General features: G+C 31.7%; 2 protein-coding genes across 3 annotated transcripts; one reads left to right on the forward strand and one right to left on the reverse strand.

Annotated features, from left to right (window-relative positions):
- Positions 1 to 923: 923 nt before the first annotated feature.
- LOC120158011 lies at positions 924 to 3,987 on the reverse strand. The gene is made up of 4 exons (XM_039168953.1): positions 3,626 to 3,987; positions 2,684 to 2,818; positions 1,229 to 1,441; positions 924 to 989 (listed from the first exon to the last, which is right to left on the reverse strand). The coding sequence occupies exons 1-4, from the start codon at positions 3,929 to 3,931 to the stop codon at positions 960 to 962; spliced, it is 684 nt and encodes a 227-aa protein (XP_039024884.1). The 5' UTR covers positions 3,932 to 3,987; the 3' UTR covers positions 924 to 959.
- A 10,085-nt stretch (positions 3,988 to 14,072) lies between these two features.
- Positions 14,073 to 19,082, forward strand: LOC120158021. Of its 2 annotated transcripts, none has more exons than XM_039168960.1 (8): positions 14,073 to 14,161; positions 15,038 to 15,122; positions 15,884 to 15,989; positions 16,476 to 16,658; positions 17,365 to 17,841; positions 18,113 to 18,196; positions 18,298 to 18,378; positions 18,661 to 19,081. In XM_039168960.1, the coding sequence occupies exons 2-7, from the start codon at positions 15,075 to 15,077 to the stop codon at positions 18,360 to 18,362; spliced, it is 963 nt and encodes a 320-aa protein (XP_039024891.1). In that variant the 5' UTR covers positions 14,073 to 14,161; positions 15,038 to 15,074; the 3' UTR covers positions 18,363 to 18,378; positions 18,661 to 19,081. The 2 variants fall into 2 exon arrangements, with proteins under 2 accessions (XP_039024891.1, XP_039024892.1); XM_039168961.1 differs by having other exon boundaries at positions 14,082 to 14,159; positions 15,034 to 15,122; positions 18,661 to 19,082.
- Positions 19,083 to 20,998: the final 1,916 nt, after the last annotated feature.

The following is a 20,998-nucleotide window of genomic DNA, read 5'->3' on the forward strand; positions in this document are numbered from 1 at the left end:
GCTTTTGATTGACTTTTTAACATTTTCATTATATGATTATGTTTGATCTCAAGCGTTAGTTTATTGTATCAATGGTTATGAAAATATCATAATTATGTATTTGGTTTACTATTATGGTTATAAATATTTATATATCTATATATTTTAAATAATTTATTATTAAAAGTAAAAATATAATTATATTATTTTTTAATAACACTATTTTATGGTTTTTTTGTTTTTATGACGTGTTTTTTTTTTTTACTTTTTAAAATATTTTTATCATTGTTTGGTTTTTTTTTCTTTTATTATTGATGGATTTAATTACGCTTCGACTAATAAGATGGTGTTTATTTGTTATCCTGCTGATTTTTCTTGTTTTAGATCCTCTAATTGGATTTGGATACATTATTTCGTTTGTGAATAGTTTTCTCATGTCGCTCTACTCTAATATGTGATTTGTTGATGGTCTTTCAATTGTTTTGATCCCTTTTGAAGTTCATTTGCAGATACAATTAGGTTTACTCGTATCTATATTTATTTGAGCTTTTGATTGACTTTTTAACATTTTCATTATATGATTATTGTTTATCTCAAGCAGTTAGTTTATTGTATCAATGGTTATGAAAAATATCATAATTATGTATTTGGTTTACTATTATGGTTATAAATATTTATTATAATTCTATATATATTTTAAATAAAACTGACGACTTCTATTGGAAAATGTATAGTAATTTTTTTAAAATATTGAATTTATATTATAATTTTTTTAAATGTATAAATTATTTTTTACTAAAAAGTGTAATAAAAATATAAGAATAACACTAAAATGAAACTTTAAACATAGGAAAACTAAACACCTTAATATTTTTTTCAACATAGCAGCCTAATTAGCTCATACACAAGGTATGTATAGCCTTAAAATCTATCCCCCCTTTTTTCTCACACTGAGTTCCAAGCATTGATGGTGATTCTCTCTACACCTGTACTCCTATCCTTTGAGCAACCTGGCATAAAATTTAGAGGTTGGATTAAAACTATAAATCAATAACAACGTGAGAAAATAAATTTACTTAAATATCAGGTAACTCGTTCAATTTAATAAAACTTAAATCGGACTTAACAAGAAAATTTATTTTAATTAATGTGATTTGAAGAGATTTCATTTAACTTGATTCGATTCATGAACATAATTAATGGATTAAATTAAGTTAAAAAGGAATGAATTAGAGAGTTGGAGAGAAACCTCTTTAAAAGAGTGAACATCGGAACCCCAGAGCCAAGCATCACAACCGGCATCTCTGGCACCCCACACATCATTCCTACGGTCATCCCCTACATGAACCGCTTCCTCTGGTTTTATCCCCAACAGCTCACATGCTTTTACAAATATTGTTGGGTTTGGCTTCTCTGCTTCTACCTGCCATTTTTGTAACATCTTACAAATTCTAGCCATTAAAAAAATATAAGTTTATAAATTTTTATTCGACAGATTATTACAATAAAAAATTTATATACAAATCTCATAATATATCGAGACTAAAGTATTATTATAATCGGATCTAAAAATTAGAAAATGGAGTTCAAGAATTTTAATACTATTTTTTTTCAATAAAACGAGTATACAATTTTTTTTATTTTTTCTTCTTCCCTTTATATATTGAATTATATTTAATAACTTATTCAAAATAATAGGTATACACTCCTTAGAATTATAACTATATTTAGAATTAAATAATAAAATGTTTTTCAATATTTTTTACAAATTGAAAACGAGTAATATGTTATTACCATTTATCAAGGATTTAAATAATAACTAGATTTTCTTTTGGAGAACGAAAATATGTACTGCATAAGATTTATTAAAAAATATTATCAGCAAATGACTATATGTGGATACAAAAGGATTTATATGCAATTTCAGTGTTTAATAAGTGATTTTTAGTTGTTTTATTTAAATACACAGACTTTTATACGAGTATGAATAATATTATTTATTATCTTTTACAATAAAGTGTTTCATTACTTTCCTTATTGAGTTAGTACCTTACCAATCTCTAATATCAATTCAATCAAATTTGATTTTGAGTTAATTGCATCACATATTCTTAAACTTTTATTTTTTATTTTAAACTATCAATATATGTTAATCACGTCCATTATTAATAAAAACATTGCACTAAGCTGTATTATTTTATGTTTAAAAAAAAGGTTAAAGTATGATTGAAACTAATTACATATTTGGAAGAGTTTGGGAATGAAATTAAAATATTCAAAAGTTTGAGGATCGGTTTTGAATAAAGGTCATAGTTTTGGGATGAAATAAGGTTTTTCAAAAAATGAAAAACTATTTTTGAATGATAAGTAGTTTAGGGATGAAACTAGAACATTCAAAAGTTTAAAGGTCAAATTAAATGAAGACCATATTTTGAGGATGTGTGATACAATTAACTCTTTTCTTTCCAATAAATAAATATATCAAATCGTTTAGAAATATATAGTTGACCAATTACACACATTAACCCATGCTAAGACGATGAACCCAATAAAGAAGTTAACTCATGGAACTGGTTTTAGATAGTGATTCCAAGTAATCACATAATTAAAAAAGACCAACCTTCTATTGGTTTAATCACTAATTAATGACTTAGTCATAAACACTTCGATAAACTCACTTTGATACAAATTATGTGTCGTATTAAAAGGCAAGAATAATAAAGAAATAATACCTGAGACGAGATTTACCCCAAGGTTGAGCATATGCCCTTCGATATCTGTTCAATATCTCAGCTTCAGAGTACTGCACCCCATATTTCTCCCCTATCTCTCTATAAATCTACACCCAAAAAATAGAAAAATTGATAATTAGACCATTCTATACTGGGCTAGATTGAGGGTGACGGGACGCAATAAGAGTTATCTTCTAAAAAATTAAAATTATCATATATTTTAGCTATTGTATTTATACTTTCTATTGATAATTTATTTTTGTCTTTTAATTTTATAAGTTTATCTCTTAAAATTTTAGAAGTTCGCCTCCAAAGCACAAAATCTTGCGTCGGTTGTATATAAATTTCAATGAAAATCCAAGTTGAAAACTAAAAAACGAAACAGAAAGTAACTAAATTTAACTATTATATTAGTTTATAATTTTATAATTTTTATGGATTAAAATATGATTTTATAATTTTATGGGGGCTTGCATTCAATTTTACCATGTATAAACTTACACTTATTTAATTTCCGAATAAAATTATATACAATTTCATCATTTTAGGGATTGCTTTGGTAGTATGCATAGATAATTAGATATGCTCTGTCATGAATTAAATAAATGATTTTTTTTGTTTTTGTCCCTTTATTGTGCTTAGAATCGAAATCCAGACACTGTACTTTCATTTTGCATAATTTAATCCTCTACTTTTATATTATCATTAGTTAACTATTCCAATTAAAATACTGATGTGAAATTTTTCTTAGAAACTTCTTTTATAATTTATCATGTTACAGATTTTATACTACAAACTAAAACGAACAAAATTATATCAAATTAAACTATAGGATAGAAATTTAAATTAGAGCATAGTAGAAGGATTAAAATCACAATTTAACCAATTAAACATAGTCGATACAAAAAGAATACCTGAGCCATGGGCTGAGAGGGAGCCAAGAGGGTACCGGCAGCGTCAACAAGAACAGCCTTGTGAGTGATCTCTCCGTAAAGTGACCGCCTATAATCCAAATATTCCTTCATTCCCACCGATTCAAATCCCATTGGATCCCTTCGAGGCGCCACCTCTGCGGCGGAGGAAGACGACGAGAAATCGCGGCTAAAGGTTGGCGTTGGCGGCCGTGTGTGGCCATTGAAGTCGGAGCCGATGAAACCCGGTCTCGGAGCCCGGTTCAAGAACTTACGCAACTCGGATCGTGCTGTTGCCGTTAACGCCATTGTAAGAGCTTCTTCTTCTAACTTTCATCCGGTTTGTTTTTTGTCGGAAGCGGAGAGCTCTAACAGAATAAGAGCCTAATGAAGGCTTGAATGAAACGATATTGAAAGTGTTTCGTGGTCCAATTATTTAAATGCATCTCTTATTCGGTTATATTTACTACTCTACCCTCCTTTCACATTTCATCCTGTTATTTTGTACAAAAGGTATAATTTTTACTTCCATTCTTTTACTTTACAAAAACTGATATCTTAGTCCCCAGTCTTTATTTTTTTTAAAAGGTAAGAAATTATATTGCATTTGACGAAAATAATGCCATGGAATACGGTAGTAGTTATGCATTCAGAACCTTCATAACTAAAATATAACAATGAATGATTAGAAGAAGTTTAATGTACAAGGGTGTCAACGACAACATTGGCATAGCACTAAATACTATGGACTTAGATACATATGTTTTGATGCAATAACCTTTGAGTTTCAGCTATATGAAAGCTTGCCACGAACAACTCAAGTCACCGATGAACTCATTGGCGGATGATATTAATAACATCACTCTCGATAATATTATTAAGTCGTTTCAATTCAATCACTAACCAATTCTCTTATGTCTTAGTATGTGCCTCAATAACGCTCGCATCGTACAAATCATTAATAAGGAGTGGATGACCAAAAATAATCATCCCCTATAGTCCCTATACTTTAATACTGTCTGAATTTGATTCTCGTACTTTATAAAGATCGAGAGATTTGTTCGATTATTAAAAACACGTAAAATTAAACAGTTGATTCTTCCTAATTTTTGTATATTAATTATTAAATTGTTAATTTTCAAATTAATTATTTAACGATAAAATTTAACATTGTTATTTAGTCCTACTAACTTTTCAATTTTCATAAATTATGAGAATTAAATTCTATTAATAGTAAAATAGAAAATTTATTTTTTCCAATTTTTGTAAATAAAAAACAAATATTTTAAATTAATGGAAAATAAAATGAATATAAAAAAATCTAAATCTTATCCAAAAGATTTTTAATCCATATTTTAATGGAATGATTGAAAACAATGAACACAAGCAACTCACATGTATCCATGTGGAAGCAACATATTTTTTTTACAAATAAAATTAAAGAAATAAAGGTCTTCAATGTAAATAATTACTATAATTATTTTAAGTAGAGAAATATTTATTTAGTTAAGAAAATGTTGTCGGTTCACGATTTTATTTTATATGCAATCTTTTTTTGTAGTAAATGTTAATGACGTATACGTACATGCATCACGTTGATTCCTTATCAGAACAATATCTAATAAACATTGTTTGGTTGGATATTTGGGGTAATAAGAAAAAGAAAAATTATTAAATATAAATTGATTTAATGAGATGAGATACTAATATATTTTGGTTTTCACCGCTACCTTAATTCTATTTACAATTACTTCACTAGAGCTTGAAAGACCTCGGTCCAAGCAAGCTTAAGGATCCAACTGCGAAGGTTTTTGCCCTTCAAGTTCTCGATCAACCAATTAAGGCGCTAATCCCAACTGAAATCCACACAGCGAATCCCACACAGCCGTAGAACAACACTCCAAACATCTTAGCATAAGGGCAGTCAGCAAATAGGTGATCACGTGATTCCCTGCCAGAACCACATACCATACATACATCATCAATATCCAAACCAAAACGAACAAGCATGTCTTTAGTTGGCAGCCTATCGAGGGTAACCATCCACGCGATAAGGGAAAATTTTGGAATATGAGAAGGGAACCAAATAATCTTGTGCCAGCTCACCTTCTCTTTACTAATTCGAATACTATCCCGTATCCATTTACCATTAATTTGGCTCAAATCAGTACCAGGAACAAAAAATCTCCTTACATCATCTCGAAGTCTCAGTAGTTTGCTTAAAATCCAGCTGTAATGAGGCTTACTAACAACCTCTCAGTAACTTTCTGATTTAAGACAGTAAGCCTTTATCCAAGCTATCCACAATGAACCAGCATTAGCTAGGATATTCCTAATTAGCATCAGGCAGCACGATTTACTCCAAAGAGCAAGGTCCCTGAGTCCCAGCCCGCCCTCAGACTTCAAGGAGCAGATCTGACTCCAGCCTACTCGGGCTCCTCTAGCCAGAGTGTCACACCCTTTCCATAAAAACGCATGCAAAGTCTCTCCACTTCCTTAATAATCCCTTTAGGAATGATAAGCTGCCTACACCAAAAATTAAAGATGCTGAATAGAACAGATTTGACTAACTGCAATCTTCCTCCAAAACTAAGTTTTTTGTTGGACCATTGTCTCAATTTGTCCTTAATTCTTTCCAGCAGAGCAATACAGTCTTTACCAGTGAGCTTGCGGGAAACTAGGGGAACCCCTAGATACCTAACAAGGAGCTGAGCCATTCTAAACCCAATGGCTAGCCGGATCTGATCGAGGGTAGTTTGATTCAAGCCACTAGCAAAGAACTCAGTTTTCGAGGCATTCAACTTAAGTCCTGAAAGCTCATAAAACTTTTCTAAAGTACTTTGAACACCAAGCACAGACTCAAGGGACCCATGACAGAAAACTAGAAGGTCATTCGCAAAGCAAAGATGGGTTAATTGAATTCTTTTACATTTTGGGTGAAAACGAAAGATTCCCTTCATGGCTGCAACATTCAGAAAAGATGGCAAAACATTTATCACCATGACAAATAAGTAGGGTGATAAGGGATCACCCTGCCTAACCCCCTTTACACCCTTAAAAAACTCCACCAGGCTGCCATTCAGTGAAACAAAATACATGGGTGTAGTAACGCATGCTCTAATCCAATTGCAGAATTTATCAGGAAGTCCCAAGGCTCCAAGAACAGACAGCAAAAATTCCCAATTGACATAATCAAATGCCTTCTGGAGATCTATTTTGATAGCACATCTAGGAGATAAACTCTTCCTAGAGTAACCTTTAACCACTTCTTGTGCTAATAGAGTGTTATCCACTATATTCCTACCCTTGACAAAAAGTTTTATGATTGAGGGAAATCAACCAGGGAAGTATGGAATAAGTCTGTTTACAAGAATCCTGGTTATAGTTTTGTATACCACTGAACATCAAGATATGGGTCTAAAATCTTTTGCCAAGCAAGCATTTAAAGACTTAGGAATCAACACCAAAGCTGTAGAATTAAAAGCAGGCAGCAAGCAAGAAGTATGAAAAAAATGCCTCACAGTAGAAAAAAAGTCATTACCAACAATTTCCCAAGCAACCTTAAAGAAACCAGATGTAGAACCATCTGGACCAGGGCTTTTATCCTTTCCCTGTCTGAATAATGTCTCCTTAATCTCCAGATCACTCACCTTCTTGGTAAGAACAAAATCTGCTCCCTCAGGCAGAGAATACCCCAATAAATCCTTCAAAATCTCAGTAGAGCAACCCTTGACCATAGGATCGCTGGAGCCAATAAGATTCGTGAAAAAATTCAATAACTCAGCAGCCATTCCTTCAAAGGAATCGTGTCTTAGCCCATCCTCACCTACGACGATCCTGATAGTATTTCTTTTCTTATTGGCCTGAGTCCTTTGATGAAAAGACCTGGTATTTAAATCACCCTCTCTCAGCCAATGTGCTTTTCGCCTTTTGTTTGTAAAAAACAGATTCTGCCAGTTCTAAATCCATTAATTCAACATGAATCCTCTTCTCATCACCAATCCTCCTCTAATCATGGTTAGCCATATTAAAAATCTGGATCTGTTCTACTTCAGCCCTTTTGTTGGTAACCCTGCCCGAGATATCAGAAAAATACTCCTTATTGAAATTCTTTATGATATGTTTGAGCCTCCTCAACTTTAGGAACAGACCATCCATGACATTATCACCACAAGAACCCTGCCAAGAATATCTAACAGTATCCAAGAATAGCTCATGGCCAGCCCAACAATTAAAAAATTTAAAAGGTCGAGGCCTCTTGGTTAAACCTCCTTTATGAGTCCACAATAACCCGAGACAATGGTCTGAAACGCCCTGAGCAGCAAATTCAGCAAAAGATTATGGATGATCAAACAACCACTGATTGTTAACTAAGATCCTATCCAATTTACGCGCTAAATAGTAATCTTCTTGTTTATTGGACCATGTGAATAAAGGACCAAGAAACGGATGATCCATGAGGTCAAGACTCTCCAAGCAGTCTTGAAAATCTTTCATGTCTGGGGTGCAATGAATACCATGACATCAAAGTCAGAGCTCTCCTCTGCTTTGGCTATGATGTTGAAATCCCCTCCAAGGATCCAAGAGGAGGAACCAATATCATTTCCAACAGAATTTAAGTGGTCCCAAAGTCCTCTTCTAACAGTTCCACTATTGTTACTATTATAATAATTGTAATCTAATTAGTTTATTGAATTATACAATGCTAATTCCTATTCGTTTTAATACGTGACAAAAGTTAATTATATATATATATATATGTACGTTTGTGCATCACTATGATTCCTCATTTAAATACTATTGTTGGGTGATTAACCAATTAAAATATATAAAAAAATTAAAAGTGAAATATTATAAATATATCAACTCATTAAAAATATTATAAAACAATTCATAAACATATTAAATTTATAGGAATATATAACAAATTAAACAAGATGATAATGTAGAAATGAAACAAAATATCATATTTGATATATTAATAGTGTATAATTTTACGCACTATCAATCAATTAGAGGACAATATTTTATCAAAATTTAAAAATAATTTATTTTTAAATAGGTTTTCAATGAGTTGATACAACTTAATTTACGAACACTCGTTTAAATAAACAAAAAATATTATGAAATTGTTTGTTTTCGCTTGTGTTCATGGTGATATATGAGCTGTGAATGGTTGGAAGTGAGGTGTTTTCCATATGCCTAACCGTTTCTTGTTTCTATATTTTGTAACATTTTTCCTCTTTATTTTTACATAATTTTAGTGAATATAAAGATGATTGTCATTTTTAGAGATCTTGAGTTCAAGCACGACGTTTGTATGAAAGTTTGAGCATTCAATATCAAATGATTGAGAATATTTAGAATAAATATTATTTTATAATCACTTCATACCAATAAAAAAATAAATTAAAATAATTATAAAAATCGTTTACTTTTAAATTTATTTGACACGGTCATCAAATTAAATTGTAATTATATCATAATTAAATATCAAGACTAAGAGAAAATATATAGGATATCCCTAAACTATAAAAAATATTCTAAATTAATCTTTAAATTTTAGAATATTTTATATCAATTTTCAAATTATGATGAGTTTTACAATATCGTCAGGAGATGACGACTCCAACCTCCATCACAGCAATAACTTTATTTCCCTCTTTGATTTCAGACCATCTCCATTTTTTCTATTCAAAAGGATTTTCCCCCTAATTTTGTCACCAAACATCAAAAGATATAAAAGAAAAATATAACAATAATAATTTTGGTTTTTCTGAGAATATAATTTTTAATTTTTTTTACATAAATTATAATATATAAACTTCTAAACCATCAAATCATAATAATCATATTTAAATATATTTAAATTTACACACTCTTAATACTGTAACAATAAAAATATCAACTAAATTAATTACAAGATCCTTAATTTTTTTTGGATAGTTCTAATAGTGAATGAGTAGCTTAATCATTCAACATAGTCGTATTAATCAATGATTAAAGTACAAGGTCCATTGATCTTATCTTATCTTAAACATCGGATTTCGTATCATATTACATCAAATTTTCAATCAAGAAATTTAGAAAAATAAGCTTGTCTGCCACGTTTTGTAAATAAGTAGAGTAAAGGAGGCCATTTTGGTCATTTGGTTGCGAACGATTTCATCTCAATCTCATGCGGAAGTGATGGTGTGGCGCGCAAGCGGTGCATACATAATTAAGATCCACGTCCTATTATTATTAGGATAAAATACAGAATGATCATTAAACTAAGTAAAAAAAAATTAGTCATTAAAATTTTAAATATTATAAAATGATCGTTATTTTTTTTACCAAACTATTATAAAACGATCATTAAAATTTATTAAATTGTTACAAAATGATCTTTAAACTTATTATAGTGTATGATGACCATTTCATATTAATTAATAAGTTTAAGGATCATTTTATAAATTTCAAAACTTCAATTGTTAAAGAGATTATTTTTACATATTTTTGTTAATAAGTTTAATGATGATAGTGGCAAAAGGGAATGTTGTCATGACTCATGAGTTCGAATAATTACATCTGTAAGGTATGTATACGTTGTTAATATATTAAAAATATTATAAACAAATACTATTTTATAATCATTACAAACTATTAAAATAACCACTTACCCTAAACTAACACTAGCAAATAATTGATAAAAATGAAATAATGGAAGAGAAAGTAAAGAGGAGTTATTGACCCTAAATTAACACTAACAATATTAGATTAAGGAAATGTACTATCGGAAATGTTAATTTTTTTAACATTTTCGATAGAGCACAACTTAAAATATTTTTTTCTACCATAAATATTAAAATTTAACGCGACCTAAAATGTTATTTTTTCTATCGGAAATATTCATTTTAAGTAGCGAAATTAACATTTTCGGTATAAAAATAATATTTTAAGTAGCGTTCTAAAAAAATATTAAAAAAATATTAATATTTTTAATATTACTTTTATTTAGCTTTATATTCAGGGTGTGGTACAACAAAACTACCCTGAAACGAAAGGCATAGGTGTGAGGATGCCAATGGAGCTAAAACGGTAACCACAAATTGCATTGATTTGCTTCTTTTTATTAGTTTTGATTTTGAAAGATTCAAGTAGTCATTGACGTCCACAAACCCCTTTGGTCCCCCCAACTCTTGGATTATCTATGAATTTTAGGCACTCAATTTACTTTTTCAAATAAATAATAAGATATCCTCAAACTATGATTTTTATTTTAAATTGATCCTTAAATTTTGAAATGTTTTTTTTACCAATTCTTAAGTTATTATTTTATTCTAAATTTTAAAGCATTCTACATCAATCCTTAAACTATCAATATCGTTCTATCTTCATCCTTTTATTAGCTGATGTTAACTATATTAATTTTTGAAAGTCTTGAGAATTTAACTTATAACCTTTAAAATAAATTTAATTTGTTTTTTTAAGGTTATGTGAAGTTTTTTAGAAAGTCGTGGGTTCAATTTTCAGGACCTCAAAAACTGTATTATATTTTCAGGCATAATGCTAAAAATAGCCCCCAACGTTTATCAAAATGGTCATTTTGACTCATATTATTTTATGGAGCATTTTAGTTTCCGACGTTTCACTTTGGGACAAAAAGCTCCCTATATAGATGAAAACAATTAGTAAACACACAATAAATGCTTCAAAATAGGTGTCTTTTTAGCCTAAAATGAAATGTTGAGGGCTAAAATACCTTTTCAAAAAGAATAAGAGACAAAGTGATTATTATGTCAAATGTTAGGGGTCTTTTTGCCTTAAAATAAAATATTTAGGGTCAAAATACTCCAGAAAGTAGAATATGGGGCAAAATGACCAATTTGGTAAATTTTGGAGGCTAATTTTGGCATTATGCCTATTTTCAGGATTGATGATGTTTGGAATGCCGATTGTAAGTCTCATTTTAGCTGGATCATAGTAAAGCTGTTCAAAATGAGGAGTGAGGCTGCGAGATTATTCTGTTCCAGTAGTAACTGGGATCAAATTCGAGCCAGCTGGTTGTGGGATAAGATTCGAAGTAGGAGTGACAAGGTTCCCTGGCATCGCCTTGTGTGGTTTCCTGGCCACATTCCAAAGTTTTCACTGATCTCTTGGATGGCAATCTTGGATAGATTGCCTACTAAGGACAGGTTAGCCAGGTTTGGTATTGTTACAGACAGTGATTGTAGACTATGTGGCTCTGGCCTTGAGTCTCGAAGTCACCTCTTCTCTGAATGCCCTTATGCAAGTGAAGTTTGGTGTGCTATCCTGCTGCTATGTGGACTTAACCAAGTTCCCACTGGTTGGAATGATCTTCTGCACTGGTTATTGCAGAACCTGAAAGGTAAATCGTTGTTGGTGCATATTCTCAAGTTGGCTTGGACTGGCTTTGTTTATTGCATTTGGGAGGAACGGAATCGTAGACACTTTAGAGGGGCGCATTGCTCGGTTGACATAGTTGTTGGTAGCGTTAAAGAATCAGTAAGAATTAAAATGTATAGGAGTTATATGAATAGGCTGGATACTGTAAATAGACAATTGTGTATAGATTGGGGACTGATATAATGCCTTGATTTATGTTGTAGCAGCTTGGCTGCATTCTTTTGGATGAATGGAATTCTACTTATCCAAAAAAAAAGTTGACGTCACGTTGAAACAATGATCAAAATGGATTAATATTAAAGTTTGAAGATTGAAATAAAACATGTTGAAGTTTAAGAATCAAATTAGAATGAGATCATAGTATAGGGACCAATGTAAAATATTTAAATGTTGAAGGATCAATATAAAATAATTCATAGTTTTGGGATATCATGTGTCAAGGGGAGAAGACATTGATTGAGTTTTCGGTCCAATGTTAATTGTATACTTGAAATCGATCCATTTTTTTATTATTACATTAATGGTTTAATTGGTGTCGTAGTTTTTTTAATAATATATGGTGATTACAAGAAAATATTTGTACATATTCTTTTTTAATTATTAATTATACATACATCTTATAAATGTAATTATTCGATTTTATGATATTTAAAGAAAATAACATTTTCTTTAATTATTAAGGTTGTTAGATGAATTTTACGGCGATACTTTTAAGATACAATAATTTAACTTTCATTTGAATATGCGGTTTGGTTGGTTTAATTGTGTGTTTGGAAAATAAAATTACAAACATGTCTTACGAAATAGTGTTATTTTTTTGACTCGACTTTTGTGGTGATTGCGATTTTTTAATGTTTTTATGGCGAAGCCTGCAAAATAATTCACTTAACCTGAAGTTGACATTTCGAATGTAGTGGAGTGAAGTTATTAGAGATTTTCATCTCTTTAGGGTCATATAATGTTATTAGAGATTTGTATTATAAATCTATATTGATTAAATATTAATTTTTTCAAATGCTTAAAAATATTTATCATTAAGTGATTGAAGATAAGACCCTCACATATATGTTACCACCGCAGACTTGTATTAATATGTGTCTTTAACATGTATTATGGCATTTTTTATGGATTACTTTTTTTTAAAATGCTAAAAGGAAAAGTCCAAATAAGAATAGAAACCAACCTAGGTGAGCCTAGTAATAGTTCTTGATAGTCCATCTAAAGAAAACTCCCAAGAAAATCTCTTTTTGCTATATTGGGCTTTCTTCTCAAAACCCAAATTGCAGAATCTATGAAGCCCATATGAGTAATAAAAAGTTATTTTTTCTTCTTCTTTAACTCACGGGAAGTAGTTTGAGTTCCCCTTTGTTCTGCAGCAGCAGCAGCAACGAAGGCTTGAATTCCCCCTTTCTTCTACAGGTGTATAATGGTGATGGCATCATTTTCTTTTATAATGTACAGAATGTATGAAGTTAAAGATAAGCGACATGCAGAAGCATTTTGGAATAATATTTCGCTTGTGAGTTGCCAAGGAAGATTAACTTCCTCTAGGAGAAACAGTGAAGGCGCTCCGAGATCGGTTTTCGAGCTTACCAAGTGACGTAAAGTCGGGGCCGGAGGGTCATGGAAGATGTCCTTCATTACTAAATGATCAGTCAAATACCAGACGACGACAACAACGACGATGATAAAATGACTTGTTTAGGAAATGAGAGGAGTTCAGGCTGTTCAGCTATTAGCTGCATGTATCACTTTAATGGATAAAATGAGACTTTGCGTACCGATATAAAATTTTCAAACTATGTATACACATTGAAATATTGCAATACTTCAAGGGCCATTGTGATATTATCCCTTTTATAATATCGAGCTGCTTTAAACTTTATTTTCGAAACGAATGATGTGCGGCTTTTTAAAAGATTTTATTTGGAAATAGTTAGTGTCTATAAAAACAAAAAATTCTCCCATCACTCTGCACTGGATTTTTATTTTTAATTATAAAAATAGTGAATTAAAATAACAAATAATCCATCACCTTTTCTGATCTTTATTGTTTTTTTCTATTCTTTTTTCCTCTGCTTTCTCAGGTTACCATTTACCAAGTTGGTACGAATCGGCTCGCAGCTTTAGGTCAGTTAAAAAGCCGCTGTATTTGTTATTTTTTTTTTACCAATTTTTCTGGGTAAATTACTTTACAATTTTACGAACTTGATTCTCTTTGCATGCCGCCTTGAATCGAAGCGGAGTTAATTCCTTAATTTTTGTGAGTTTCTCATGTGATTTTACCGTTTGTTAGGCGTTTTTAATCGTCTTTTCTTCGAATTCTTTAAAAAAACGTAAAGGATGAATAGCTGTTGAATTTCTTCTTCTTTTTTTGTAATTATGCTGTTTCATGTTGATCGATGCTTTAAGCTTAGTGCTAGGTGAAATTAGATATATTTGAGCGCGATTTAATCTCTTGTTTTAATCGAATCTTGTGTTTGTTTGCATGATCAGGTACTCAAGTTTTTGTTTATCGCTGCTTTAAATTGGAAGCTTTAGATGAAATTAGATAACTTTGAGGCAATTTAGTCTCTTGTTTTAAATCGAATCTTATGTTTGCATGATCAAGTGATCAAGTTTATCCAGTTGTTTAAAATTCTTTAACTATATTGTTTCATGCTGATCAATGATCACTGCTGCAAACTTGTAGCTTTAGATGAAGTCAGATAACTTTGCGGCAGTTTAATCTCTTGCTTTACTTTAAGGAAATTTAATGCTCGTGCTTTTGTCTGTGAAGTTTTTTTCTCCTTAAATTTTATAAATTGCTGTTAAATTATTGATGAAAAATTGAGCAAGAGCGAATAGTATAGGGGTATTAAATTTTTTATTCTTGAATATTTGCATTTTTGGTTGGGTGTAAAATTGTGTACATTTTCAGGTATATAGCTTCATGCAAGGCTGCCCGACTCTCTGTTTTGGTTATCTTGTGAATATAATTTATAATTACTGGTTTATTTGTGTTAGGTTAATATCTTACTTCGTTTGGAACTTTGAATAAAAGATGTCTACTGGACCAGGTAGAAGGGTTTTGCGGCAAGATATACAACTGGTAAGATGTTGACCTTGATCCTTACAGTTTTTTTAATATTATTATTACATTGGGTACTGAACCCAGGATATGGGGGATGGGAAGGTGAACCCCTGGCCACTAGGTCACTAGTGGGGGTTCATCCTTACAGTTAATGAGCAGTCATGTACAAAAAACTGTATACATATGCATTAATTTTATCTTGCCGTGTATAAATTTAAGTATTATTTATGTCGTTATCCTGTTTCCTTTAAACTTAAACGTCTTGCTAAAGTTATTAATTTATGTTGAGCAGATGCAGTGAGGTTATTATGTGGGTTTTGTGCTATATTGTAGATGTTTTTGTTTTGTTGGTAATTCACATTTTTGCAAAAGTTCTAATGTTTCTATGAATTTGAAATTTTGAAGCCGTATATAGGAATGAACTATTTGCTGGAAATAATGTGAAGGAGAAAAATATGTTTGGTAAGTTAATAAAGTGTATTTAATAGCAAAATCCTTTTATACCATAAAGCGGTGAGATATAAAAGATAAAGGAAAGAAGAGCGGATAAAGGAGAAACAGCACGAACTGCATAAATTCCTATTTGTTCCTGTAGCAAAATTAAGATGTATATCTAATGTGCCATTAGTTCTACCGGCAAGCTGCTGTTCATATGTTTTTGTGTGTGTTCCATAAGGGGCTTCTACCGTCTTAGATTTGTTTGGCATGTAGGCTCTGAAAAGGTAGTATGATGTCCACAATGGCTAAAGGTGTTTTTGCTCTTATATGTGTGATTTCAGGTGCAAAACCTTATAGAACGATGTCTTCAACTCTACATGACACAGAAGGAAGTTATGGACACTCTGCTGGCTCAGGCCAAAATTGAACCTGGTTTTACTGAACTAGGTAACTGTCAGTTCAAATATTTTATTTTCATAACATCCATACTCTTTCCTGATTGCCTCTCTTTATGAAACACCCCTAATCTGATTTCTGATAGTGCTATGTATTATAAATCACATATTTTAGAAAATTCATAGGAAAAGATACACTAAAATGATGCTCAGGCTTTGTGTTCCATCTGCTGACTCTTACAAAAAAGAAAGAACGTAGGTACCACTACATAGGAACAGGGATGTCAATATGGTACCCATTTCTCACATGGTTTGGCAAAAATCTGTTTTAAGGGAAGCTGATATAGACTGGACAGTTGAACACCCCCCCCCCAAAAAAAAGTACCCCTAGCTTTAACTTATTGTTGGGTATGGATTGCTGTGTTGGTCAACATGTATATTGTTTCAGATCATGACTTCATGAGGTTTTCCAATAGTTTATGGTCATTACAGAACATTAGCCTTTTTATTTCCTTTCACGATATCTCATGCTTGTCAGTTTGGCAAAAGCTTGAAGAGGAGAATAGAGAATTCTTCCAGGCTTATTATCTGAGACTGATGGTTAAGCAACAAATAATGGAATTCAACAAGCTACTTGAGCAACAAGTGCGATTGATGGATCAGATTCATTCAACTGGAATATCATCAATCTCCAATTCTAATGGACCTCAAATGCCACCGAGTAAGATTGATTTTTGCCCCATTGGATATGTTTTTGACATTTTTGTTTAATTGTTGTATGATTTTTATTCTATTGAGATTTTATTTGTTAATCAATCATTTACATTTTTCCTCGAAGCAAAGATTGATGGTAGTTTTCTGTTGCACTTTTTATGTTAGTATAACTATGAAGACAAATAAAGAGAGAAGAAATAAGGGCCATTCTTCTTTAACTATGACTTGAGTGTTGACAATATGCATGAAGAATTTGATTTAGCTTCATTTGTATCAGTAACTATCTGCAATTTGGATATAGGCAGGAGTAGACATCAGGACGATTACATCTTATGCATTTATTTGTCCATATCCAATTTTGATAAAAGAGCTGGAAAACTTCTTATTTTGCACACCTTTGGTACTCAATCAGTTACATTTTTGCACACCTAACCATTGAGGGCAAGAGGAGAACCAGTTGTTTTTACACACCTTGCTTTTTCCTATTAACTTCCCCAATCTTCTTTTATCTTTCTTGCATTTTTTTTCATTGATTTTTGAGCATGCATCAATCCGTTGTAGATAGATTACCAGAGGTGGTTGTTGGTACAATAGTTATTACTATTATTAATTGTTGCATTTTTCTAGGTTTAGTTGCTGTCAATTTGAAAACCAAGCCTTTGTTTTGTCCAATTTTCATTTTTTTTTGCAACTGATTTAGCTTTCTCTTATAGTGCCCCAGAACTCGTCCTTCTATGCCCTAGAGAACACCGGGCCAGCTTTGAAGCAGGAGGATATGCACCATCCCATGGGATCTAGTTTGCCTAATGTATTCACTAATGGTAGTTCGTCATTACATGCTGGGATTCGCACCCTATTGATGCCTACCCATGCCAGCAGGATTGATGCCCCGCCAGGCATGCTTTCAACTCAGAATTCAAACATGGGTATGATGCAAGGAATAAATGGGAAAATGATAAAACCAGAAGCTGGTTATTCGGCCAGTTCTTCTTACATGTTTGGTGCCAAGAGCAATGTTCTGGAGGCACGCCCAACAGTTGGGGATACTTCTTTCAGTACTGTAGAATCAAGCACTCAACCTCTGAACGAACCAGTTCTGGATGCTGACATTTCTTCATTTGGGTTTTTAGGCCAGATCCCTCGCAATTTCAGTCTTTCAGATCTCACGGATGATTTTTCTCAGAGTTCAGGTCTCTTGCTCTTTGTCAGTTTTTGCCGGCATATGCATGTTCCCCGTGCTGAATATATTTGTCTGTATGCAAGCATGTGTTTGTGCATCCATATCTTGGTTTCTCGTCTATTTTAAAATCAGCTATTTAAAATATATCTCCTCTGCATAGTCATGTGTTTGGCCTAGTTAACACCAGTTAATTTCATATACGAGAATCTTAACATTCTAAGAGTAACCTCTTAATGATATCAGATATACTTTATTTTAGACTAACCTCATTATAATTTCAGATATACTCGAGAGCTACCCCCGGTCACCTTTTTTAGCAACTGATAATGAAACTTTCCTGGATTCTCGTGAAAGAGAACATCAAGGTGAACCTCGTTCCTCCTGTCTCCCCATCGAAAGATTTATATTTCGAGTTTTGTAGGTTCTGATTTCTGAAGAGCATGACACTTTTGTCTTTGGCTTGTAGGAGACAACAAAAGGTTGGACACCATATCGGAGGGATTGAGTTATGAAGGATTTAGAAATGAGTAGCCCTACAGCATTAATGGTATTGCTTTACAAATATAATTACTTCATGTTTTTATTTTTCTGCTGTGCTAGCAACTGTTTCAGAATTTACTCGCCCATTCTTTTGGGATAAGTTTTTGCAACCGTTACGATTAAGAACTGCCACTATTATGTGTTTTCTTGGTTCCATTTCCTTTGTCGATAGATCTTTGGTTCAAGCCATGAATATTTTCAGTTAAATATTTCTTCCAACTATTTCATTTTTTTTATCCGGTTGAAAACAATCACTTATGGGGCCATATCGTGCAATATTTTACTGCAGGTACAACTGGCTCTCCTATGTAATAAAAGGGATTTTGTATATATAGCATTTTAGAAGTCAACAACTCGACTGCGTTAATTGATGGATAGAAAGAAGTTAACTGACGTCATCGGTATTAGCATGGTTCGGAGAGGGGAAACGAGTTCAAAAATGAATTCGAATGAAACATACAGTTTTTCTTTCGGTGCCAACAGGAGTCCATGGAAGCGACTGCTTTGCCCGGGAATCTGTTGGCACTCTAGTTGTGTGTCATTTGCCTTGAGATGGTTTTATCGAACAGGTAATCTGGGAATTTACATTTTGTTTACCATATATATATGTTTGTGTTCTTGGGAATCTTCCAAAATGGTTTGTATGGTGTTTACTGTAAGTTTGTGAACCAATGTGCAGAAATATGGAGATAATACGCTTTTATGGTATGTATGGCTTTAAATATGTGGTCAAAATATAATACTAGTCCATGTACTTTGATTGAGTTTCGGATTCAGTCCCTATAAAAAGTAAAAAATTAAATCCTTCCATCGGGTTAAAAGTTCTATTCCATTCGTCGACACAGTATTCTTTTTTGTCAAAATTTGCTTGCTATTAGGTATATTGAATTCATAATGTTATACTTTGGCTGTTGGTATGGTTGCTTGGGGGTATTGATAGCAAATTTTAATGGAAAATACAAACGATGCCAACGATTGAACTGAGATTTTTAAATCGAAAAAGAAAGAGGATTTAATTTTTAACTTTTTAAATACAAAGATTGGCAGTATATTATTATTCGGATGCAGACTTGAAGGCGTCAGATATTATCATGTGTTCGCTTTAATTGTATTCATTTTTATTTTTTATACTAAATGATAAAATAGAAGGTTATTTTTTCTAGAGATTGTCGAAACGATTTTTTCTTAAAGGTGAGATTTTGAAAATCACATTAATTTTTAATTTATCTCTTTCAATTGATTTAATTTAAAAACAAATGCGATTTAAAAACCTTTTGTTTCGAAAAAAATTTGGATTTCCTTTACGATCGAAAAAATACGGTTCAAAGAGTCGCCACCAATCTTTGATTAGGGTGTGATTGGGCACACAAAATATTTGTTATTTTAAATAAAAATTAATTTTAATTAAAACAACAAATTAAGGTCTGCGTTACCAAAATTAGAGTTCGGGAGTCGGTTACGTGCAGGGAAGGATTAGCACCCCCACAACGCCCTAAAACGGTACCTAGTCGATTAATTAATGTCTTTGCAATGAACTTTACAAATTCGAACTTAATTTTATTTTTGATCCCATAAAACAAAGATGTAAATTTAATAATATTGAAAAGCACTCAAATAAATTAAAATTACCAAGTCGTTTTAGAAAGATAAAGAGTGTTCGATTATTTACAAATATCGATACCAGATCTTAAAAGCTATAACAACTTTTTCTCGATAAATTTAAATAAACGAACACTTTCTTTTCTTTCGTTCCCAAATTTTAGGTGAAGAATCGATTTTTAGGTTTCACTTTCAGGATACACTTTTATTTTAAAATAATTAAAAGCGGACCTCAAATGCGTATGACAACCCACTTAAAACAATTTTAAATTAAAAATGTATTACCCTTAATCCAATTATGTAGTATGTCGAGTTATGCAAATGAGGTTACCATGCGAATAGTGCAAAAAAGGATGTCATACCAAAATTAATTAAACAAAATTAAAAACATCATACAACGTGACATACAAAAAATTGTATACGTATTAGACTAATGACTAAGTTATATTAAACAAAATTTACTATCTAAAATGCAAACAAAATGACAATTAAGGCATAAATACGAATATTACCATACTGAGTACTAAAAATTGTTACAAAGGATTAAAACTAGAATAAACCCAGTATATACAGGACTAAAAAGTAACAGGCAAAAATCAAATGGTCAAATGTCTAAAACAATAGAAAAATAAGGAAATTAACATTAGGACTACAATTAAATGCACATAAAATAAATAGACAAAAGCAAACCCTGATTTATAGACCAAAACAAATTACAAAGAAGATACAATGACCTGAACCTAAATAACTCAAAATATTATAACTAAAAGCAGAACTTGGAAAATAATTAAATCGAGGCAAACACAAAAGGATAAGTTAAAAAGCAGCCTTTTCCGGTGACTAGAATAAAAATATACACGGCTAAAGTATAGGGATACGAGGGAAATTTACCCTAAATATAACATATAAAGTCTTAACTATAACCTAATCCTAAGCTCATCTTAACCTCCCAGCCGTTTTCAACACCCCTCTCTACTCTCTTCACACTCTTCTCGACAGCGCCTCTCCTCTCCCCTAACTCTCTATTT

The sequence above is a fragment of the Hibiscus syriacus genome, unplaced genomic scaffold (assembly GCF_006381635.1).
Source record: "Hibiscus syriacus cultivar Baekdansim isolate YM2019G1 unplaced genomic scaffold, ASM638163v2 tig00111298_pilon, whole genome shotgun sequence".
Lineage (NCBI taxonomy): Eukaryota > Viridiplantae > Streptophyta > Magnoliopsida > Malvales > Malvaceae > Hibiscus > Hibiscus syriacus.